General features: G+C 39.2%; 1 protein-coding gene across 1 annotated transcript in view; it reads right to left on the bottom strand.

Moving 5' to 3' along the window:
• Positions 1–25962, bottom strand: part of LOC126397819 (sodium channel protein type 4 subunit alpha-like) — a 365246-nt gene that overhangs the window by 225895 nt on the left and 113389 nt on the right. Inside the window, exons 5-8 of the mRNA XM_050056785.1 lie at positions 23484–23574; positions 21506–21634; positions 8663–8754; positions 3764–4006 (exon numbers count right to left, since the gene is read on the bottom strand). Of these exons, the coding sequence (XP_049912742.1) occupies positions 3764–4006; positions 8663–8754; positions 21506–21634; positions 23484–23574 (555 nt within the window). The remainder of the gene's footprint in view (positions 1–3763; positions 4007–8662; positions 8755–21505; positions 21635–23483; positions 23575–25962) is intronic.

Below are 25962 nucleotides of genomic sequence, written 5' to 3'. Positions count from 1 at the left end.
AAAAGCATTTGTGAATATCTTCCTAACATTTACAACTTTTGAACAGACATTTGTGAACTCAGTTTTTATTTGTGAATCGAAAAAACATTTCCACCAGTCTGAACGAAAACGCACTTGAATCACACTCGGCCATCTTCGGACAGCACGTGATCACCCAGCTGATGACGTCATTTCCGCATGTGAAAGTAAGAGCACGCAGTCTTTCTATGAGCTGTTTTTTGTTGTTGTTTTTTTAATAATAATCAGCAATAAGTAACGTGCATTCATTGTTTTATGTTAATGTCATACAGTGAGTATTAGTGTGTGTTGATTTGTTCTATGTATCTGGCACACACTTTTGTATACATTTCTGTTTGAGTATGAAAGTCACGGTGGCTTGGCTGCTTCTTCAGTTGGCAGTTATCAGCCAGAAGTTGAAGTTGAAGTTAATGTCACTGAACAATGTTCAAACCCAAAGAAATATGTCATTTTAAGCAAGGACACAAAGTCATTTGGTGGCAGTAGCCTGTCAGTGTATTCATATCTGCTTCGCACATGTGTCAGGGCTGTAATTGTCTGTCATAAATAGACTTTTTATCCAGCTTTAAGGCACATTTGTACAATACAATGTTTAGTTCTAAGTAGTTTTTAACTGTATGTTTTAACCAGATAAGAATTTTAAGTCATCGGATGTCTCAATCTTAAGTTATCAGGGAAACAAGCTGAGCAAACATTATCGGCAGCTCAGCTACTTGCCCTGCCATGCTAAACAGCATCGGAGAAACACTGATTTTTAATGTAAAACTGCTTTATACAGTGTTTTTGCTGGTTTGAATCACCTGGTTCATTTGTTTTGTTGAGGAAAAGACCTCTATTTTTTTAAACTGTGCTACTTTTAAATAATTAAAGGATATGAATTCTTCCTCCAGCACTGGCTAAAGGAAAAGATGGACTGACACAAAATGAAAATAAAATAACACAAAATAAGAAGACATGGTGTGAAAAAAGTAGAAATGAGAAGATGGAAACAAAACATAAGAAATACTTAATCGATTACCGGCGGAAACTATTTCCTCACTGGATGATTTGCAGTAATTTTAGAGTTTCCTGCTGTATGAAGATTAAATATGAACATGAGCAGCAACACAAAGACAGTTTAGTGATTTGGTCCCATGGAGAAAAAGACAAGGTGGTATCAAGCTCAGGTTTCATCTGACAGCAGCGTTAAGTGTTTCCTTAACCCTGACCTCAACCTATATGCAGGTGTGTGTGTGTGTGTGTGTGTGTGTGTATGTGTGTACTGTATGTGCTACTGTATGTGTGTATTAGTATGTTCACATAACATATATTATGTTCCCTGGTCAACACACCTGATCTGTCAAATAGTGTATACTGGCTAACCTCGCATGACCTCTTAGTGTGTGTGTGTGTGTAAGTCAGTGTGTGTGTGTGCATGTGTGTACATGTGTCACATCCTGTATGTATTATGTTCCTGGTAAACTGCCCAGCTGAACTGCCTGCACACACATCACACCTGACACTGTGTGTGTGTGTGTGTGTGTGTGTGTGTGTGTGTGTGTGTGTGTGTGTGTGTGTGTGTGTGTGTGTGTGTGTGTGTGTCATGCTGCAGTGGTGACTGGTGTTTCCTAAATGGACTGGACAATGCCGTGTTGGCACTGTGGTTATAACTGACGTCAGTAAAGACACACACACACACACACACACACACACACACACACCTCTCTACAGAAGATACTAGAAGCTTGTCTTGCTCTGCTGTCTCGTCTTGATGTTAAAAATGTAAGTGTTGTCCATTTATTAATTCCTTTTTAAAAATATTTTTTTAACTGACCACTACAGCTGCCATCATCAGAATTTGAAAAACATGGGGCAGCAGCAAACCATATTTTAGCCACCTAAACTAGAACTACTGCCTCACAATTTCATGTCTCCATGAACCAGTCAAGTTGCAGTTACAGTTTATATTCATGTCTATCCAAAATAACATGTAGCTATGACAACTGACAGTGCTGCAATTATGGATGTGGCTGCAAAGAAGCTACAAATTTTGAAAGGTAGATGCTTCACACATCTTCAGCACAATCAGCACAGTTTCAAGATTAGTGTCAAAAACTCTGACCAAATGTCTCCCCTTCTGTTCCTGAGTTATGCCATTGAGTGATGGCCAAATATTGTGATGTCAAAGTGAAGCTGACATTTGACCTTTGACCTTTTGGATACAAAATGATATCAATTCATCATTTTATCCTAAAATTTTGTCATGATTAGAGTATAAATTTTTGAGTTATGGCCAAAAACATGTTTTGTGAGGTCACAAAGACCTCGACCACCAAAATCTAATCAGTTCATGTCGAGTCCGAGTGGACGTTTGTGCCAAATTTGGTCAAATTCCCTCGGGGAGATCTTGAGATATTGCGTTCATGAGAATGGAACAGACAGACGGATGGACAACTGACAACACAATGTTTCCAACCACAGCTGTCCCCGATACAGATGCATGAAAAAACAGTATCAGTTTATGTATACGCTATTCACATAATGTCCACCTATGCTCTCATCAAAGCCAGAATCAATTAAGAAAATCAGTCATTTTGGCTTGCTGAACACAGGAGCTGCTGTTCTACTGCTGCTCTGATCAGTTTGTTTGATTGTGTAATCGTGTGACTTTAATGCTTTAAAGGGTAAGTTTGGATTCACCAAAGTCCCACAATAACAAAAACAAAGTAACTGATCAAGGCAGCAGTAGATCAGCAGTTCCAGTGTTCAAGGAAGCTAAATTACTGGTTTTCCCAATGGAGTCCGGCTTTGAAGAGAGCAAAATAATGGCTTTAGTCCCCGTTCTAAAGTTGCTGTCTGATGGTAAGGTAGAGTGGTGAAAATATTCTAAATATAGAGTACATGTAAACTGATATAGATTTTTTTAGGTGGCTAAAATATGTTTTGTTGCTGACCACATCCACAGCAGTACTATGCTTAAAGTCCGTGTCGTCACTCCTTCCTACCTCTATAAACTGGCGGCATGCAGACTGCCACCTAACATAGTTAATACACTGATCATAGATAAGTACCTCATACAACCCCACTTCATAAAATTCTAACTATCCCTTTGAAGGTCCAATCGTATTTTCTGTAAATTGTCAAAAATAGTCAAGTTTAACAATGCTGAGTTAAAAAAGAATCAGAATCAGTCTTTAGAATCCCATCATGAATAATCTATGAGTAATTCCAACATGATGTTAAACCCCCACATTCCCTGAAACAACAAGATGTCACCTCAATGTTTCCAATGGAAGCTCAATGGCTCTGACACTTCCTGAAACAAATAACTAACACATTGGACCAGATTGAATCAGATCAGATCGGCTGTTTCCTGAGTGTGTGACTTACAATATGTTTGCTTCCATTTTCTGTCATGCTGAGAATAACTGCTAGGAGGACTTGTCACAGTTTGGGGCATTTCACTCCTCAACAAAGTCTGAGACTAAACCTGAGCTGCTGTGATAATGGGAAATCAGACAGGACAATGGAAGCTGCTCCACACCAGAACACCGCTGAATCTGATCCCAAACACACCTGAGAAAAACCTCCCTGAACCCTGACCCACTGCCAGAAGTAAGTACACTTTCCAAAATCTCACATCCCATTCTGTCAAATATGAATTATTCAGCAATGAATAAACCTAACCAGCTCCTTACTGCTTTTGCAAAGTGTGCCAACACCAACTGATCACATCCACAGTAACAGTTCAGACTTTGATTCTCACCCTCGTCGTTGATGAAGTCCTTCATGGAGGCCCAGGTCTTGTTGTTGCAATAGAAGGTGGTGTTGGCCGGCAGGCTGCTGTTGACACAGTGTGCCGTGCTGCGGACGCACTTCTGCCGCAGGTTTCCCATGAAGAGCTGCAGGCCGATGAGGGCGAAGACGCTCAAACAGAAGACGGTGAGGATCATCACGTCAGCGAGTTTCTTCACTGACTGGATCAGAGCGCCAACAATGGTCTTCAGGCCTGCCAGAGCGCCATGGACGCAGACAGGATTAATATTCAGATAAAAGTTATTGTGGCTGTGAACCCTTGTTAAAAACATTACATAAAGAGCTTGCTCAATTTCAGTCTCTGATTAAATAGATAATCCAAACAAATTATTCATTATGTTCAGTAAAAATCCATTTCAAAACTAGAAAACAAGCAGCTAGTATGAATAAAGGGGCACATATTTTGAACTACTTCGAAGGAAAAGGTCACCCAAAAACAATATGAACTTTATATAGTACTCACCTCCCCAGGCTCTCTGTGGTGCCATATGAAGTGTCTTAAACTGAGTGGTGTTAAAGAAGATACACAAAATAACCATTTGCATGTCAATTACTCATTGTGTGTTACCTTGAATTTGTGAAGAAAACTTTGTTTTTTCTCGCATGCCTCCAAGATGAATGGAGAATCCAAAAAAAAGCAAACATTTTTTGTGAGCTTAAGTAAACAGGGACCACGTTTTACAACAGTAAAACTACATAAAAACATTCATTGACAAACTCTCACACAACTCTTGCAGTTTAATCCATATCCAATCATCCATGTGCACAGTACTTCCCAAACACATGCATTTCCACTGAGACATTATGATATAAACATCAGTACAAACAGTCATATGAATGGCCAAGTAGCATGCCTGGGCATGCCTGTGTGTTCGAACTCTGCTCAAGCGAAACTCATACTTACGTGTCTCTTCAGGCATGCTCAGGACATGCTACATGTTGGCAGAAGTGGTTTATATCACAATGTTTTAGTGAAAAGTCGTGTTTACTGGCCATACGACTGGATAAATGAGACTTGGATTATATTGCATGAGTTGTGTGTGAGTTCGTAAACAGATGTTTTTATATAGTTTTGCTGTTGTTAAACCTGGACCCCATCATCACTGAGTTCAATCAATCAGGAATGTTCGCCCTGCTTGGATTCTTAATTCACTGTGGAAAAATGTGAGAAAAATAAAGTTTTCTTCACAAATTCAAAGAAACGTGGTGAGTAACTGATATACAAATGGTCATTTTGTGGGTTAAGTATTCCTTTAAGGAGAGCAGTGCGCCAAAAAAATGAAAGCATATCTGTGCAAACAGAGCAAAAAAGGTTACAAAATGTCCAAAACCAAAATCAAAACACAATTACTTTTGCTGAGTTAATGCTAAAACTTTTGTTTGTTCATTTGGAAAATTGTGTTTCATAAAAGTTTAGCAAAATAGTTGTGTTTAAACCTACAAATAGATACAAGTCACTTAGTTAATGCTGTACAGGAATTTTCATAATGTTTTTCAGATGTTTTACAACTACTTTTTCTTTTCAGACTCTGTCAAGTCTGTTTGCACTTTTATGCTTCCATTTGTTGGGCACTGCACTCTCCTTAACACCACTCTATAGAAAACTTTTTCTGGTACCATGGACAGCCTTGAGAGTTGAGCACTATACAAAATTTACATTGTTTTGGGGTGAACTATTCCTTTAATCAATGGATCAGGAACCATAGAGATGGCAGCTGCCTTAAATTCAATCTTAACTTAATCCAATCCTCCAGTCTCTTTCCAAAATGCTAAGTCCTAAATATTTTAGCCCAAACCCAAATAGAGTTAAAGCAATAAATTATCAAGACACTCATTTTTAATTTGTGAACGAAAATCTAAAGAACCTGCTAATACTTGTTCAGTTTATTGTTTCAAAGCTAACCACAGCAATGTGAGGTAGGTCAAACTAAAGGTCGGCCATCTTTATGCACCATAGAAATAAATCACATGATAAATAATACATTAAATGAAAAAGAAAAGTAGTTTTACAGAAAACAGGAAAAAAGCTCTGCTGTTAGATGAAACTCTCTCAAAATACAGCGTAAAATGTTTTGTCCTGTCGATGTATAACATTTCTTAGAAAGGTTTTCATCTTACAGCTGCTTTTAAGTTTTTCAAAAATGTTTCCACTGTGGAAGAAAAGTCATCATCACCAACGAAATCAAGCAAAGCAAACTCCCCATTAACATTTAGATAAAAACACAACACACACACACACACACACACACACACACACACACACACACACACACACACACACACAAACATATGGTAAAAACAGCAGGAACAAAACACACTGAGAACACAAAGGGTGCAGACAAGTTGACTGTCCTCAGCCAATTGGACCAAATCAATTAACACCAGTTTCTCTTTGCACTTTTTTATCACTTGAAAGCACTTTCCCTTTTAAGTTAATTCATTAGAAACAGACACACTTTCAATTTGCATCCAAAATTAACCAAGAGAATCAACGTTGAAGTGTCTGTAAGCTAATGAATAACTAACGTGATTATATTTAGTTATGGCTGCAGCTGTGGCATGCTTTCCAAATGTTTGCTACTACTGCTATAGTTATAACATGTGTTAGACACTGTTACAACAAGGCCACGACCATGGCATGAAGATGTTTCTATCATGTTTATGGCATGCTAATGGCGCCATTGGCACTGCATGCTAACATGCACAGTGGGAACATACAGAGGCTAGGCAGCAACAGATTTCAAGAAATAGTTCCACATTTTAAATTAGTATTTAAATTAAGGGCAAAAGGCTGAACAAATACATCTACATACAATTAAAAAGATCAATATACAGGTATAAAGTGGCATTAAAGGAAATGACTCAAGTAAAGTACAAGTACCTCAAATTTGTATTTGAGTAAATGTTTGTGTCCCATGTTCCTAGCCCATGTCAAACCAAAAGTCAACACTGAGTTATTTTAAAAGACATACATAAGTTTCCATTATCATTCCCAGATTGTCAAATACTGACAACCCCTTGGCATTTCATACTGACACACAAGGCATTCCTTTAGCCTCTGTGTGTGACGCGCAGCTGTCACCTGGGTGAAACACATTGTAACACATAAATATTGGCTGTGGTTAGGTTACGGCAACAAAACTACTCGGAATGGTTTAGAAAAAAAATTGGTGGGCTGAAATTAACATGTAACGTGACGTAAGAACATATTTTGATGTAAGCACATAACATGACTTAAGTACGTTAAGTAACATAAGCAGGTAACGTGACATAAGCAGGTAAGCACGTAACGTAACGTAAGCACGTAACTTCTCAGTTACCTATGTAAGTTACATAAAACTACATTAAAACTATGCAGGTCAAATAATGCTATGGAAACAAAAGCTAACTATTGCTTTCACAAAGAACATGAAAGTCCATGTTTATGTGATAGTATTTATCACCGACCATTAGTGTTTTTTCGTTTGTGAATATTTTTATCTTAATTCTAGTTTTGGAAGAAACTATGTTTTCATTCATTCATTCATCTTCTAACCGCTTCATCCTCTTGAGGGTCGCGGGGGGGCTGGAGCCTAGAGTTATCAATTAACCTAATCCCCAATCTGCATGTCTTTGGACTGTGGGAGGAAGCCGGAGTGCCCGGAGAGAACCCACGCTGACACGGGGAGAACATGCAAACTCCGCACAGAAGGGCTCCCACACCCGGGATCGAACCGGCAACCCTCTTGTTGGGAGGCGACAGTGCTAACCACCACACCACCGTGCCACCCACTATGTTTTCGCCATAATTTGTTTTTTAACCCCAGCCCTACTTATTTCAGCCCAAACCATGATTTTCTGAGAAACCTAAACATGTAGCTTTGGCGCCTTAACCTAACAAATCTTAAGGTGAAACCTTACAAAACTGTGACCATTTGACAACGTCGCATCTTCTGATCTACTCGTAGGTACAGAATCCCCTCATCTGACGCATTATGTTTGTTAGAGCCATTTTTGTATCGCTGTCCAATGATGTGTGGGTCACTGGTTTCCACAGTAGGTGGCGTGTAGACAATGGTGTCTATGAAGGTACAAGTAGAGGAAGAGTTAACTACTCTACAGGTGTGCTGCTTACCGGGAGAAGCACACAGTTTTTTGACCGCCATTTTAGTGGCCTAACTTTGAGCCTTTTGTTTGTTTTGCATACAAGTTATAATGGTATACGTGTGTGTAGGTCGACAAAGGCTATATTGTTAAATGGACCGATTGTCATAAATAAATGATCAACGTTTGAGCAACCGCATGGACTCTGATTCATTCAATGGAGCTGCCACAGACGACGCGTCAATTAGAAGTCCTGGTAGCAGCCCATCAGTGGCTTAGGTTTTTTGTTTTGTAGAAATCAAGTCACTACAATGTTGGTCATGAAAAGAACTGATAACAGCCGTTTAATGGGCTGATAACATTCAAAAGTGATGCCAGCTGACAAATCTTTTTCATCATTAACATAAATTCATTTCAAGATGTGAATTTAGCTTCAATTTAAATGAAGCAGTGAGCCTTTTAACAAGTATTAGAATCAATTTTTACTCCTGTGTCATTGCTTGGCTCACTGTCGAGAGTTGTTTTGTGTAAAGTTGCTGTTTGCTAAGCCTCTGATGTTCACTCACAACTAATTATGAGGAAGAATTCGGTGCTTCTTTCTGCATACTACCTATGTGTACTTTACCAATGTGAAAAAGCAGATTTATTCAGTAGGTAGTATGCAGGATGAGGTTTCAAACACAGCCACTGATTTTAGTTCTTCCAGCAGGCCCCAGCCGGGAGGGGGTGCGTTTGATATTCACTCCCCTGCATTTCCCTTCCTCACCTGGGATGACAGAGATGGTTTTGAGCGCTCGCAGCACCCTGAACGTCCTTAAGGCTGACACATTACCCAGGTCCACAAACTCAGTCACATATCTGCAACAAGCCGGGAGACAGAAGCACAAGAACAGACACACACAGAAGGGTATGACCACATTGAGCAACAACGAGCCGACACAGAGGGATATAAAAATGGAGAGAGACAGAGAGAGATACAGTAGAGACAGGCCAGGTGGAGGTTCAAGCCAGAGACATCTGCTATTAAGAAGGGGAAGTAAGATGGTCAAAGCTGCTCACATGGATATAAACTGGAGACAAACTCAACTTCAGATTCTGAAAAGACTTTTGGGTCTACATGTATACAGATACGTTTAAAAACAGATATTGACCTCCATGTTAAAGCCTCTTGCCTATACCAAATGGAGTTTTAGGTCACTAAAAGAGAGATTTTTTTTAGAAACGCTCTCTAAGGTGGAGATTTTTCAAAACTTTGGTCACTGTTTATCCATGTGGATCATGTGTTCAGCTCTTACATGTCTGACTTCTCCTTCTTTACTGTGTCTTCAGTTCAGATCAGGTGATTACACCCGTGACTCCTCATTGGATAGAGAGTGGGACGTAGGCAGGGGGGCTGGTGCTGCAAGACACAGCAGACATGGGACGAACAAGAGAGGACGTTCACGACGACGTTACGATGATGAGGGATTTTTTTTCTGTGCCTTGTCGCCCCCAGGTGGTGGTGAGGCCTTACCTGGGATGACTGAGATAGTTTTCAGGGCTCTCAGCACTCTAAAGGTTCTCAGCGCCTGCAGGTTCCCTACTTTGATAAACTCTGTTAACAGCCTGTAGGGGGCAGTGTGGTGGTAGTCAACATACAACAGAAGAAGAAAAACACAGCAAAGTCTGAAAATACTGCAGTGATTTAAATGTTTTCCCCTTATGAGTTAGAGAACCAACAGTTTTCAAAACATCAACAAAGACCTGGTGCTATAAGCGGCTTCAATACAATATGGGAAGAGAAGAGATTAAAGATATAAGAAAGAAAGATAACATCAAATGTAAGTTTGTCTTTTTCACGATAATTTCCTTTGATATAATATTTGTGATCACATGTTGCAGATTAATATTCTGAATACGTGCACAAATATTGAGGCTTTTTCATCATCTTATCCAATTAAATAAGAGACTATATCAGTCATAACAAAGGGTCCAGACTGGAGTCAAACTAGTGACATGGCCAATAATATCAGTCTACTTTAGCTTGTCATATATCAGCCCATAGGTCACAAGAACCTGCAGGACAGAAATGGCAATATGTTAGGGGTAATTTAGCTAAAGAGTGTGTGATGTGGTTGAGAGCTCTAAAAAATTCTAGTTAAAGGACCTCTGAGTTGAGTATTAATTTGTAAAAACATACTATTGCAATGTCAAGAATGAACTTCCATGACTTAACAGAAGAAACAGATGGTGCTTCTCAAAGTCAAGGAAGGATCCATAAATAGCTGAATTTCAAGGAGGCTACTAAATTAAATCTCGTCGACGGACTGTTCCAATGTCAGGGATCCTTTGAATTGAAAAGACTGAGTCCTTCCTTCAGAGAATTTTCAAGGATGCATATATGTATCCTCAGCGGGCATGAAGTACCCACAGTTCTTTGCGCACGATTAGATGGAATTGAAGGTAGGGCCTCTTTAATGTCGCACGCCTGGGCCCACGCTTGCCTGCTCCAATGTGTGTTCACCAAATGGAAGGAAGGAGTCTTGCCTAGTCTCTGCAGCAACCAACTAAGAAGTACCCTGTCCTACCAACAAAGCATATTTGACTTGGAGAAGCACTGTGTGTCTCCATTTGTTTTTCATCTGTAAAATGTCCCACTCTATTTACATTTTCATTATTTTCATATTTTCATTAAAACTCAACTTTTCAAAGCCGCTTCTTCATGTGTGAATAATGTTGCGTGTATTTTAAGTGTATTCTATTTTATGATAATTTCTATCTAATGTCAAGTGTCTTTGAGTACTATGAAAAGCACTCTATAAATAAAATGTATGATTGTTATTATTATTGTTATCATCATTATCATTATTATTATTATTATTATTTTGGTCGAACATTTATTTTATTTAACATCGCCCTCACAGAAATGTTTGGTTATAATATGTGTTAATTAAAAACTGACATATTTGTTGTTCTTGGATGTCTTTTCAGGAGAAAATCAGAAGTATTTTTAATTTAAAGAAAATTGTTACAGCCACCCAACATTATATTAGAAATCATTCCAGCAGAAAAAGAGAGCGGAGGAGATAAATATTTGTATACAATAATACGTATAGCTGCATTAAAACAAATTACACGGAATTGGATGAATGTTAAGTCACCATCTGTTAAGGACTGGAAATTAACAGTTGAAGATATTAAAGAAATTGAAAGAATCACTTATAAGTTGAGAAAGAGGGAGGATGAATGCATAAGACTCTGGAGTAAATGGGTCGAAGAAACAGATGGATTGGAATAATAAAACCTAAATAAATAAATTATATCTAAAAGAGTTATATCTAAAAGAGTACAGAAGGACAAAGAAGGACAAAGAGAAAGTTGTATAAATGTGGCAGGATGAATGAAATAAGTGATGAGTTTGATAACGTGTAATAGCAAAACCTGCAATAAAGTAAGAAAAAGTCTAGTGTAAGTAAAAGTAAACTTTTAATTTTCCAATATTTGATACAGTAGCTAATAATGATTAGAAACCTGCACACCCAACAAACTAATGCAGCTTGGATAATACTATTTTTACTACTACTACTATTTTTAGTTAATGTGACTAAATAGACTTTCCTTTCTTTGTGATATCAAACTGAAAATACTAAGTACAGGTTGTTTTTCTTCCTTGTCCCATTGATGGGCACATCTGGGTGTTGACCTCAAATGTATGTCAGCATGTTGGACGTGCTTTCATCCACAGACCCTACAATGGCAGAGTGGTGTCCTTGTCTGATACACAGCTCTCTCTCTCTCTCTCTCTGTTGCTGACCTGGAACCAGCAAGCAGGTCTAGAAGTTCTGTTGTTTCATTTGCGCTTGACACTGTGTGCCTGATTCACACGTCAATTGGTTTGGTGTGCAAACATCAGGGATGTTGCTAACAGCATACAGCTAAAACTATCCATGCAGAACTTGTATTATTGGACTTTGGTTCCTCATTACATGCCTTAATCTGCATATCATGTATTCTGCGAGTGGCTGCGTGCATCCTACGCCTCCTGTACCTTGAAGATATTGTTTACTGCTACCCACTGGTGAACGCTGGTATATACTAAAGTATTACTAACACCTGAACTAAACATAAAGCCATGAATATGTATTTGCTGAAATGGATTAAAATGCCAAAGGCTTCTTAAAAAAAGGTCTTAACTCCATCAACTAATGAAAGTCCTTAACTGAATCAGCTACTGCAATGTTCCTGACTTTGCACAAATCATTGAAAGTCAACGGGCAACCCTGTTTCCTATAAATTATGTTTACATACTATTAATTTGGTTTTCCAAATGTAATTTTGAGAAAACATGATTGCTGGGTGGATTAAATTTACTGGCAATGGTTTTTCAACACATCCCCAAATAACCAACATTCAAGATCCAAAAGTGAGGGAAATTTTCTGTTTCAGTATTTCAAAATCACTTTGAATGTATATCTCCTAACAAATTTACATGTATACATACAGAAATATGAAGACTTAAGGCACCCCCTGGCATAAATAATTGGGGGCTGACTTTATTGTCTATGGTATGCTCCAGCAAGATGGTAATGGTACCTTTTAAAACTAGACAACATGAGGCATCCATTGGTACTGTTGGCACAGCTTGTTGGTAAAAGGGGACTACATAACACTCTATATTTAGGCTGAATTTTGTCTGGGGCTGAACTGGCAAGGCCATTTTCAAAGGGGTCCCTTGAACTTTTACCCCAAGATGTCTGATGAAAATGGGTTCTGTGGGTTAAGGTTAGGGTTACCGAGTCTCCTCTAAACTTGAGAAAACTTGTTACCAGTAAAGATAATTAGGAAGGTTAACTGTAAGATAAGAAACCAACATATATCAGCATGAGTTTCAACAACTCTCCACACTGACATAGTTTTTAATATACTTCAACAGGACAATCCAGTCCCTGATGATTGGTTATGACTCTTGGTTTTGGTGTGTATTCAGTAGACCCACCTGGCAGCCCATATTAAAAATTTCTGGGGGCATCACTGGAGGCTGCTAGGTCAGCATCCAGACACCTTCATATGTTAATAAAAAAATAGAATTAAAAAAGAAATTTGCTAAATTCAACTTTGAACCAAAAAGAAATCCATAACAATAATTTCCATCAACAACCAGGTAAAATGCCAGGGTGGGAAGGTCTCACTTCTCTCCCCTTTTAAATGAATCACATGAAGTTGTGAACCATGGTGGCCATATTGGCCCCCCTGCTTAGATTGAGTCATCTGCTAACGGCCCTCCATTACGGCTCATATATCACCACCGTTGACTGGCAGGCTGATTGAATTACAGTGAGGGAGGGGGGGGGGGGCACAGCGGCCAGAGCAGGCTGCACCAGTAGAACCAGTGACAGCAGAGACGCTTCATACTGGAGAGAGGTCAGTCCTGCTCCCATTGTAATGAGCCCAGAGTGTTTATATATCAAGTCATTTTTTGTTATCAGTCATACTCATAATTTTACATTATTTTATTTTATTTTACATTGTAATGAATTCATTATTGTAACTATTTCAATAAAAAAAAATAACTATTTTATCTTAGATCTTAAAAATACAAATCTATTTTTATCAAATTATTTTACCTATTTAGAATGCTTCAGTGTCAGTGTTGGACAGTCTGGGATGGTGTGTCAGTTTACGCTGGTTAAATGTATTCCTTTGTCTTTATACAATGACAGTTGCTTGGAGCATCATAAAATGTTTGCCTTATTCCTTCGCCAAAGGGTGCCAAGAGCCAGTGACCAGGCACGGACGTTTGCCCTGGGGTGTGCACTCAGTGCACTGTTGCACATTTAGCTAATTTAGAGATTACATGCTGATTTTTTTTCTCCATCGACCAATCAATTGGTTGGTGAGAAGGAAGAAATTCAGATTTTCTTTCGGTAATTACAGCCTGAGAACTTTGGCAGGAAGTATCCTGAAACAAAGGGGAAAGTAGCAAGATAGGATTTGGGGCTTGCTGCCAAATATCACTCACATCATCCCCAAAAAGACAAAGAATTACTATCCATCAAAAAAAATTAGTTTTCATCACTTCATGGTGATTATTACTGCTTCACTTGTATATAGAATTATACAATTTAGAAGCTTCACTATGAGCCCAAGTTGACCTTTCTATCTTGAAAATAACAGCCTCAATTCTTCACTCTACCTAAAATCAGAGAAAAACCGAATTTTCAGTCACTACAGCCTTCCAGGCAGTCTATCTGCCAGCAATGTGAACCATGAAATGTTGAATACCCCAAAGTTTTATGTTAGAATTGTACAGTATGGGTCCCCAGCACTTAGAAACTGTCAGATGCTGACTTGCGTACGAAGGTAAATTAGCATAATTACCTTAATGGAAAATATTTCAACTGCTTGGCTGATTTGGACAATATTGCAGAGGTTTGGGGGTTTTATTGAGGATGCTAAATCCATTCCTGACATTTTCAGAAATATCTACATCAGAGTCTCATGTCTTTATCTAACTCCTCAGATGTTTGGCTACCACAGTGTTGATTTATTGATGATTTTATTTGGCTAAAACGATATAAAATGTTGCAGCTCTGATGCTGTGAAAATGGCTGACGAGTGTGGTGCTGCTGGTGTGGTGATGGCAGCCATTAACATGTCATTACACCAGCAATATCAGTAACACAGGGGCGGGCCGAGTGTGTGTGTGTGTGTGTGTGTGTGTGTGGGGAGGGAAGGGTGATGGACTTTGTCTCCATGGGAATCCTGACTCGGTGGGTGGGGAAGAGAGCATCAATCAGACAGTGTTGTGTGTGTGTGTGTGTCAGTAGGGGTGTGTCTATTCACCGACCATCACTCTGGTTTTAATAAAGCCAGGGCACAGAGGGGTGATGTGTCAGGGGCAGAACGTGTGTGTGTGTGTGTGTGTGTGTGTGTGTGTGTGTGAGAGTGTCCTTACATGCACTATCATGGTATTTTCTTGTGTGTGCATGACCACACACTCATTTAACATCACCATCCTTGGTATGTGTGCGTGTGTGTGTGTGTGTGTAAAGAGGTGACTTATGTGTCCCTGTCCTCCTAAAGATCCAACTGACCGCAGGACGGCCCTCGGTTCAAGGACACACACCTACTGACATTTGTATCTGTGTGTGTGTGTGTGTGTGTGTGTGTGTGTGTGTGTGTGTGTCGTCCACAGAACCATAGACAAACAGATGGGAAATGAAAGAAGGAGCAGGTGGAATATTTAAAAGTGTTTTGAAAGAAAACTGTGTTGTTATTTATTTCTTGTCATGTGCCAACTTTCCCTCAGACAGCCTATATTTCCCAGAGTGCTCTTCTCACAGTCAATAGTCAAAGAGCGATATGCTTTTGTTATTATCAGTTAAGGTGGCAATACACATATCTTTAGAGTTACGGAGCTTTTAAATGGAGTCGTGTCGGAGTCGTAAGATTCATAAAATGAAATTAGTCTTAAAGGTCCAGTGTATAAGATTTAGGCCAATTTAGTGACATCAAGCAGTGAGTATTGCAGATTGCAACCAGCTGAAACTTTTCCTGGTTAGACTTCCTTCAGTGTTCATTGTTCAGAAGCTTTTTACCAGGAGCCAATTATCAGCAAAGCTCTCTTCCTCTTAAAAACAATTGAGCAGGTGATTTAAAGCACTAAAAACATTTCTATATTATATTACAATTCTGCCAATATATCCCCTGAAATCCTACACACTGGACCTTAAACAGTGATTTTCTGAAGTTAGTTTTGAGGTAGATAATAAATCAGTGACCCCCAACAGAGGCAGGAGTACGGAGCCCAGTATGTGTTACAGGAAAACATTTTTCATTTGCATGCTTAATAAACTTACTCCCTTCAAATGAGTGGATAATTGGTGCTCGTGGACAACTAAATCAAACCCTCCAATTACTTCATTTAGTCCCTCAGATGAACAGCTTCGTCCATTTGTCTGTTTTGTCTCCCCAGTCTCACTGCAGGTCTCCTAACTTAACTAGATTTATCTCATTAACATCACATGTTCTGTGGACATTAAGGTAATAACTTCAAGAAATCTGCAGTGTCATCAATGTTTTTATGGAAAAGCAGAACTCAAGCCTTAATTATGTTGAAGGGAAATTAGAAATAACATAAAGTTGTGTTTTAAAAATAGAAATCTGTAGTGTATCTATGTATAATAATAATATGACCACCACTATTTCTAAGTAAGTTCTCTCTTCCCTCTTTAGCTCTCTTTTCTCATTTCTTACATAAATATATTTCTGTCACTTTCCAGGAGAACAACTGAGTGCAACACTATGAAGGTTCTCCAAAAGAGACTGTTGAAAAGTCCATAATTAAACAATAATGTGTCTTTCCCTTTTCCCCTGCCGGCCAGTTTTTCACTCTGTACAAACCTTCTGGTTTCCAAACAACACGTTCTACAAACTAGTTCTGTTGGAGCACAACCGGACCCTTCTTGCAAGAGAATGATGGTGGTTTTGGTTAATATTAAAAGAGTAAATACTGATTTAAAACATAAATTAGGACACATTTACTGTTTCAGTACCCCTTTTTACAAAGAAATCCCACAATACTGCTGTAAGGAAGATACACCATTAAGCCAACACTGCTTTTTTAATATACAACACATTCTCATTCCCAACTTGTGAAATACTGATGGAAAGTCAGTGGCCCTACATGAATCTTTGACACTTGTTTTATACCAGGCACCGAGGAAGTGCACTCGGCTTTGAAGCTTATTTTCATAATTGCCGCACAGTGTAAATACATCCGTCATGTGATGCTATGTCGCCCATAGACTTATATTGGAAAAGAGACGTCTGTGAATCAGTGGATTAATTTTTTGAGCATCACAACCCTCGCAAAGTGACTCATTCCACTATCAGAATTTAATCTGTTCTGTCTGATAACATTTGGAAAGTCTCAAAAGCTACATGATTAAATTACTTTATCCTCATTCAAGCTAGGAGAGCAGGAAGTAGCCAGCTCGGCCGGCATTAGTCTCTAGTGAAGCGGGAAACTTGGTGCCTCAGAGGTCGCTACTGCACTGACTCTGGCTCTGACATCTCAAGAGCAAGATGGCAGCAGCCGTATCCAGGATATTTTAGTGTGGAGACACATCACCATCTTTATATGCAGCCTATGGTGTAGAGGCAGTGCCAATCATCTGGGTAGTTTTATATGCTGCAGCGGAACATTTTTGGCTTCATGCACCAAGAAGCAACTTTCATGGGAACCAAAGGGGTCTCACCACCAATACTGTGTCCAGTTATTTTTATACTGAACTAAAGAACTAACTTTTTTGAGTTAGCCGCTTATTGCTACTACCTGCTTTTTAAATTCCTCAGTGGTGGGTCACACACATAACACATAACAATGCCTCCCTGTGTCATGCATTTTATGCAGAACAGTGTGGAGGAATAATGCCTGAAGAGGCTGTATGGAAGGGGCTAATATTCAACCAAAACCGCCATTATTTTTGGACTCTCAACCAAGTGTTTTAACCAACCACATATGGCACGTAGCATGCGAACTCTTGCCCTTTGGACACCATTGCCAGTTAACTCAATCCAGTCAGCAATTATGTTTTTATATGTGAATGTATTCTGCAGGCGACAGGGTTTCCCATAAAGCTGCTTAAAATATGTGGATGAAAAGTTGCGATGTCTACCCACATGAAGAAGAAGCAGACGTGCTGAGTGAAGACAGAATGTGAAGTAAATCATCAGCAGATGTTTTAAGAGCTAACTGTTTTAATGGGGAATTTGTCCTTTAAGTAAAGCCATTTTTCCCTCTGAGGGATTTGGCAGCAGGTCGTCAGGGTCGCATTATGTAGCTCTGCAGACACGGCGTCCACACCCTCTGAGGGCACCTTCATCAAGACACTTCAATTTAGCGGGGGGCCACGTTGGAGGTGACACCGCTTCATTACACTGCACACTAACCCCCGAGCCGATCCTAGGGGTCAATTATTGATCCGATTGGTTCATTGTGATCGTTTATCTTACCGCCAGCGTCCCTCCCTCCATGCCTCCCTGCTCCTCAGCATTGTGATTGATCGCTGCCTGATCGCTAATCAAACCAAACTACAGCGATTTTCCATCAGTCAGTCAATTACTGCAGTGGACAGGTCACGCTTGCTGAAACAAAATGACGGGCTACGGCTCGCAGAGTGGGCGTCAAAGGAAACAGACACCCAGAGTTGCAGCTTCTGAGTCTTTTTTTTTTCTGGCTTGAATTGATGATTTGATGGTTCATTTATGTGCTGAGTGAGTTTCGGAAGCCTTGAGCTTTTCAAACCTGTAATTTGGAAAATGCATGGGTGTCACTGAGAAAACCGCTCTTCTCTTTTTTCTTCAAAAACACTGAGTAAAGTCATCTTATTCATCAAGTGGATCATCAAACGATTCACTTCTCCCACTTTAGACCTGTTGCCTTTTATGTGTGTGTGTGTGTGTATGTGTGTGTGTGTGTGTGTGTGTGTGAGAACGTGTGTGAGAACTGTACAGAAACGTTTTTGAGAGATATTTAGCTCTCCTCAGTTATAAGTTTTATTTTACTTGCGTCTGGTGGGTTTGACAATGATGACTTTGGGTCTGTTTCTGGTTAAATAAAAATGATCTTACTCTTTTAAAAAGGGTCCATCTCTGTAGAGATCCTCTCCATAATGTTGTCAAACAATTACTGAGCCAAGACAAACACTTTTACTGGACGTAAACTGATGTTGCAAAATGCCCCAAGTGGTTACCTTGTAGCTACTTTTGTCTCGCAAAGTCTCGCAAAATACTAGAGGAATTCCAAAAGTTGTTGTTGCCATAAGTCACTTAGACACAAAAACATGGGAAAATACATTGAAAATTAGCAAAGTTGTCCTTTAAATAAAAGCAAGAGTAGTAAGTAGTAAGAAATCACATCAGCAAAGTGTCCTTACTATACAAATTAAACATGTTATATATAATATTCATAATACTGGATGATTAATACACACGATTAATTGACACATGAATGTGTGTGCAACATTTTAATATTATCTGGACAAAACATCATGTTTTTGGAAGAATGTTTTAAACCAGATAATTCACAAGTAGAAGAGAGTAGAAGCAAAAGTATATATAATTATATAAATATTTTGTTGTGATTTATAGTGATGTGGACATAAAAAGTGCAAGTTCCTCAAAATTGCACTGAACTACAGTATTTGGGTAACTGTACTTAGACACTTTCCACCACTGTGGACAAGAAACAAACACCCTCATCACAGCACAGATTTATTTTTAACCGCCCAGACTTATTAAGTTTATTAATGATATATGATGCTGCAGTCTGAAGTTTGTTTTTTTCGGACTGACAGCACAATGAGACAAAGTTCTGCAGACTTTCTCCTTACTTTGCAAATGTGTCTGAATTTACTTCTGCTCAGCTGCACAAACTGACTTCAAACTGCACATTTTCACAGTATGTACCTCAGCTGCAGAGACAGGCTTCTATTAGTCTTTATTTTTAATTCCACAGCCATAATCCCATCAGTACAACACAGTCATGTCGTCCTCTCACCACTTTCTCTTTTCATTCACTGATTAATTCCACTCACTTCTACTTTGCAGTTCTTTTCCCTCACAGATGTTTCACATTATAAGCCTTCCAGTAGCTGAAATTGCATAATCACTGACGCTTGGAAGTGTTGATTGTGATGCAGCGTGACACCAAATAAAACTAAGGTAAGCTAGAATGTGTTTGAATTAGACCCACGTTATAGTCATGTGTCATATATTAATCTGCAACATTTTACACTTAAATAAACTACTGTCCAACTCTGATGTTTACTTTCTTTTTCATTATAGTTTTTATTTATTTTATTTTTTTCTTCTGACTTTTCTCCTGACTCGTACCATGGTGTATAAATAATATGGAGCTAGGGTCAAGGGGGTGAGATTTGGAGAAAGTACTCAGAATTTTCAACATTAAAGTTTTAAATTCACAAAAAAAACCTAATTCTTTTTTTTTTATTGTATATTTCTTTATTTACGGGATGAAAAAAACACAAATTTAAGTGGAAAAAAAAATCCTAACTCTGCCAGTACAAAGTTGAAATTTTGAAAAAAAACAAACAAAAACAAAACAGAAATCCTCTGAGATTCCTATCTATATTCAAGATTGGAATATAATTCACACTATCTTTCCTTTTTTTAAATAGAAATATGGGACTCGATCTCAGAAAATATGCAGGTTTTTTCTTGGAATATAACCCAAACTCCATACTTTTACCTACAATAGACCAATTATGCTGTCATGGAAAGATGAAATTGGCATACTGAAACTAAAATCTGAAACAAGGAAAAAACATCAGGATCAGTGAGTAAGAACAGTATTTTGGACTTTATTTGAGCCCCTGCTGTCAAATATCGATATTTATGTAAGAATTTGAAGTATTTAGACTCTTTTTAGTGGGTTGGACTCAAGATTAACAATTTAAAGATGTAGGATTCTGTGATATGACGGTATTTACTGTGCAAAAGTAGAAATGTGTCCATCAGTAGAGATTTGCCAACATTGTTTGTACTGTGGGAGCAATCCATGGCGGGCTATGAAGCAATTCTGGGCTGGATTCTCACATGATCTCACAACCTCTCGAGTCCAGCTGCCACACGAGGTAATGTGATTTGGGCAGACATGGAGGAGGACAGTGAAGTTGTAAATACAAAAATCTATAACACTTGAAATATTGTTGTCAAGCTTCCATTTTAGTTTTACTGTTTTGATTATTTTTTGTTGTCTAATGTGAGGCTGTTATTGTTGTTTTTTTATTTGTATGGAAGTTCCAATAAAAGAAAATAATCAAATGTGATAAAATGCAGTTAAACTTTGTCTTGACTGAATTTACAGAAGAATTACTGTATTAGGATTTATGCAGTTACTGTGATATAAAATTACAAATACTGTGATAGAAGATTTTAAACCATAATGCTCACCCTTACAAGGATACATCACTATGAGTAAATATTTGTCTTTTCATGCCACTGCACTGCTACAGCAACATTAATTGAAAAAACATTTTGTTGTAAGGTAGATGAAATAAGGTGAGAACGGACTTAACTGAAGCATTACAGTGGAAAAATGTTGCTGCTTTGCTCCACATAAGGTTCTAGCAGAGAATCTGTGCAGCTAACTTATCAGCAAATATAAATAATAATTTGATTTTCTGTTCTGATTACCAGAAGAAATGACTTTTGCAGGCAATAATGTGAATGTGGTAGTTTTCACTGCAGTAATTTAAACAGTGACAAACCTGGTGACTAAATCTGGAGGCTGATATTTCACATTTATGGCACGTTCTCAGTCTGGGCTTCATATGATCTTGATTAGTTGATCATATTCACTCATAAAGATGTATTTTCATCTTTAATCACAGCAGGAAACACACTGAACACTGGTTTTCTATGACATTGTGACATTTGTGCATTACAGAGTACACCCTACAAACAGGCCTCATTATAGTGAATGAGGCGCTCGCACCCTTTGATGCAGGTCTTTAGTTGGAGGTGTGTGCAGTTCTAAGCTGTGGGTGCAGTATGTTATTCAGAACGAGCAGTTTTATGAATGTTGTGTGTGTGTTTGACTCACGCCATGACGATGACACTGAAGTCGAGCCAGTTCCAGGGGTCCCTCAGGAAAGTGAAGGGCCCCACACAGAAACCCCTGGCCAAGATCTTTATGAGAGACTCGAACGTGTAGATACCTGTGAAGGTGTACCTGAGGGATGGAGGACAGCAGAAGGGAAATGAGAAAGGGAGGATATTAAGAGAGAGAAGAGTAAAGAGAAAATGGGTGATGATAGATAAGAAGGAGAGGAAGGAAGGAAGGAAGAGAAATGAGAAATAAGAGAATAGGAAATGAAGGAGGAAGATGTGAGAAGGGAAGAGAGGAGGAAGAGAAGTAAAAGAGAAAAGAAGGGAGGAGAGATTGGCGAAATGAGAGAGGAGATGAAAGGAAAGAGCAGAGAGAGAGAAAGAAGGAGAAGAAGAGTGGAAGAAAGAGGAAGGTTGAATATTCATAAAATGAGCAGAGCCTCAACTCTCCGTCAAACATCCTTCACTTATTTATTTTGTCCCCAGAAACAAGTTTGACCCGACAGGGCGTCAGCTCAACCGTACAAAGACAGACAGACAGCAGAGAGAGAGAGGCAGTCACGTCAGCAGCAGCAGCTGGAAGCCACAGCTGAAATACCTCAAAGGGTCAGGTCATCCAGAGTAACCTGCCTGGTGTCAACGTATTCAAATACCTTAGAATTTAACTCCTCAAGTTTTAAATATCAGTCTGCAAGATAAACCTAATTTTCTTTGGGAACTTATTACAACAAAAGAGTCCTTTTGTGCCAAAAACAAGACAGCTGGAAATTAACTAAATTTACATTCAGGGTGCTTTCACATCTGACCTGTTTGGTTCAGTTAAAACTAATTTAGGTCTGTTTGCCCATTTGGGCTGCTGTGAAAGCTGTCAAACAACCAAACAGAGACCACTTGAAAAGGTGAGTCTTGTTCTGCGTCCTAACAGACTCTGGAGCCGTTTGTAGGATTAAATAGTAGCACATGGGTGATTTTAGCATTTCAAAAGCTCAACCACTAATAAATCCATCTGTTGATCATGAAATCTGTTCAGGAAGCGTTTCATAATTGATCTGCAGGGGGCCATGTATATGATCTATTTATGCAAATCATATAGTGACCATGGTGACACGTATGCACATCAGTGCGGGTATTTCTCCTGATTAATAGGTCAAAAGCTTTTAAAAGTATTGTGTTTGCATCCAGTTCAGTGAGACTGTTAACCCTCTGAGACTCGCTGGACCGTCGGTGATCCCGGCCAACAATCCCGTCTTCAAGAGGCTCTAGCTACCGGGCTGGGTTTCAAAGCAGACGTCCCCTGACCACTCACCTCAAGATATCTGAATAAAAATGGATACCATGGGTAACCATGAGTCTTCCCTTTACATACATCTCCAGTTTATGCTAGTCCAATGCTGGTTTGGGCAAAAAACATGCAGGTAAAAAAATAAGGAGAGACTGGCTGCACTGCACTGAAATGTACTGGACTGGACTGGACTATATTGTACTGTGCTGTACTGCCTTGCACTGTACTGTACTGCACTTAATTGTACTGCACTGTACTGTAAGTGAGATTTTTAATTGATACTGTCTGAAACATGATTGTCTCATTAAGTAACTGACAGACCAGCAGACATACAATACAGTACAGCTGTAAACCCAACAAGTAGCAACTTTTAGTGGTTTCTGTTTAGTCAGAGTCAGACCGCCAATTTTCTTTCATCAAATTCTAATTTGAAGCATTGATAAAATGGTATTATACCAAAAATAAACTTTGCATTTGACTTTGATTGCCACAGTTTGTACAGAATGATCAGCCAAATGTTTTCCTCCACCCTCTGGATGCCGTTACATCATCAGACACACAGTGTGCTGGCATTTGCTGGCAGCGCTACATTCAGCAGCAGTTAGACACTCTGTGGGAAACCCCTTAACTCCCACAGAGACAGACAGACATACCGACAGTCAGACGCACAGAATTTTCCAGGTGTACTTACTCCAGGTATTTGGCCCAGTATGCCGGCTCGGACATGGCCATGAAGCAACAGTTGGTCAGGATGGTGCACATGATGAACAAACTGAATAATGTGAGCAGGTTAAGGAAAAGGAGGTTTTACATCAAAACCCATGATAGAACAGAAAAACAGATCTTTGTGACCTGATCAATAAAAGCAAGAGTCACACAGGTGCCAGTTCAAGTTGCATTGCATGTATAAATAGTATTAACAAGAAAATCACAGAAAAATACTGTGAAACTTGATGCAACAGGTGCAGCAGCGTCTCACAACACTTTATTGACATAATTAATAAATCCATGACTTGATTCCATCCAACAATATTTTTGAAATGAAATAGAAACACTGACAATATTTCCATTACTTCTCATTATCATTTGAAAAAGTCCTCCAACCTTTACATCCCTTGTTCCTACCCTCAAACACATCTAACTGGAGTGTTTCCTGAAATAGTGCCCCTACTGCTGTCATAGTTAACTGAAAGAGAAGCTTGTATGTGGCAGTTTAACTGCTGCAGTTTTATACATGTTGGTAATGTTGTGAAATGGTTGCAGTTGCACCAAAACTAAGTGGGTAGGTTTAGAAAAAAGATCATGGTTTGGCTTAGAATATGTTCATTTGTTGCAATGCCATACGATACGATACAATATGATGCCATGCCATACGATACGATACAATATGATATACTTTATTGTACCCATAGGGAAATTTGTCTTGGACTCAGGAGCTGTAGTATTGCTACGTATGCTAAGTATTGCTGCCTTACGGTAATAGTCCACAAGAAATTAAGCATACACCATAAACACATAAAAACACATACCACACATAACAGTATTGCCCATCAGCCATTCATTGTAACTGCACATAACACCAGTATAAAACAGAGCACCATAAGCAAAGCAACACAATCCCTAAAGTATCAACCAACATTATTTGAAATCTTAATTGAGGTAGGCACAAATTAATTTTTAAAATGATTCAGTCTACATTTGGGAATCTAGTATCGTCTGCTCGAGGGTAAAAGCGCATACTATGCTTGGAGAATATGGGAAGAGTCAGGTTACTATGGTAACATGATATACCAAACATGAGTGACATTCCACAAATATATCATGTGAAATATGTGTGGAAAAAGGTAAAATACTGTAACTCAAAGTTGACTCCTGGTTCACAGGGGACATGAACAGCGGTCTCCTGGGTGGAAGGCATGTGTTTGTTTGACCCATCTATCCACCCCAACCTCTTAATACTACTCTTCATACTACATAACCTGACATCCTTCTTTGCTCTCGTCATAATTACTACAGCCACTCTAGCTAACAATGAGCTAAATATGAGTCTCAATCAGGCTCAAAGGAACACAGCTCAGCTTTGCTTCCAATTGTTCCCAGTAGCCCCTTGTGGTGTTGCAGCAACAAAACCCCTGCTGCCCAAAAAGCATTTTCCCCATAGGCCATTATTACAAAAGTGACGTCTGTAAATCTGTTGACAGGACACCTTGAACTGCAAACAAGGCCATTTATGACTCTTTCATGTATGAATTTTTCTTCCATGGTAGTTTTATCTTTGTAAAACTTTCCTGGAGCCAAGAAAAAGCTATTTAAAAATCTGTGATGTCATCATAATGTAAAATCTATGAACCAAGCAGAGCTCGTGGACGGAGCCAGCAGCAGAAACACTACTGCACATGTTCAGTGGGCCGCATACTGCAGAAGTAAACCTAAAAGCTAGAAAACTTTTGTGGTGTATGCGCCAGACAAGCCACTACAATCGAATGAATAGTCGCCATCTTGGTCCAGTATCTCGTTATTATACAACTATGGGAAGCTGCTTGTACAAACAACCTATGTAGTCCTATTTTGGAGGAGGACAGTTTTTATCTTGATAAAGATTAATATATGGGAAAAAAGGGGCCCCTCTGGGAAAGTCAAGGAGTTTCCTGTTGCTGTGTTACTGGGGCTATAGTAGGAAAGATGGAGGACATTCTATGTCTGTCCTGTCTTGACTTGGAATCACAAAGAAAAAAAAGGGAGTGGCCCCTGAAATCTGATTGGCCACCCCAGGTGCCACCCCATTACCCTACACTATGATCAGCTATCTGCTTTGTCGGAGGCGGAGCCTTACGAGAAGTTTTGCAAAATTTCAGCATATCCCCATACAACGATTCGTACAAGTCAGCGCCCCTTTAGTCTGAGTGGGCGGAAGTTCGCTGCATAGATCAGCCTCTCATTGGGCGGAACAAGCCACCCGCTGAAGTCCCGCCCTACAACCTCCGGTTGTGTAGCAGTTTTCAGCTGTTTTCAACACGACCTTTACTAACTTTTGCGGTGTTTGATCTTGCGGGGATGTAGCCATTTTTCTGCCATGGTTCACGTCCTGTAGGCGATATTTTTGTGGGCGTGTTACACCAAAACCTGTTTCCCCCCGGCAATATTTTGCAAGCGCACCGTTGCTGTGGCAC

Source organism: Epinephelus moara, chromosome 11 (genome assembly GCF_006386435.1).
Source record: "Epinephelus moara isolate mb chromosome 11, YSFRI_EMoa_1.0, whole genome shotgun sequence".
NCBI lineage: Eukaryota > Metazoa > Chordata > Actinopteri > Perciformes > Serranidae > Epinephelus > Epinephelus moara.
The sequence above is the reverse complement of the archived record's forward strand: the minus strand, read 5'-3'. Positions and strand labels throughout refer to the sequence as shown.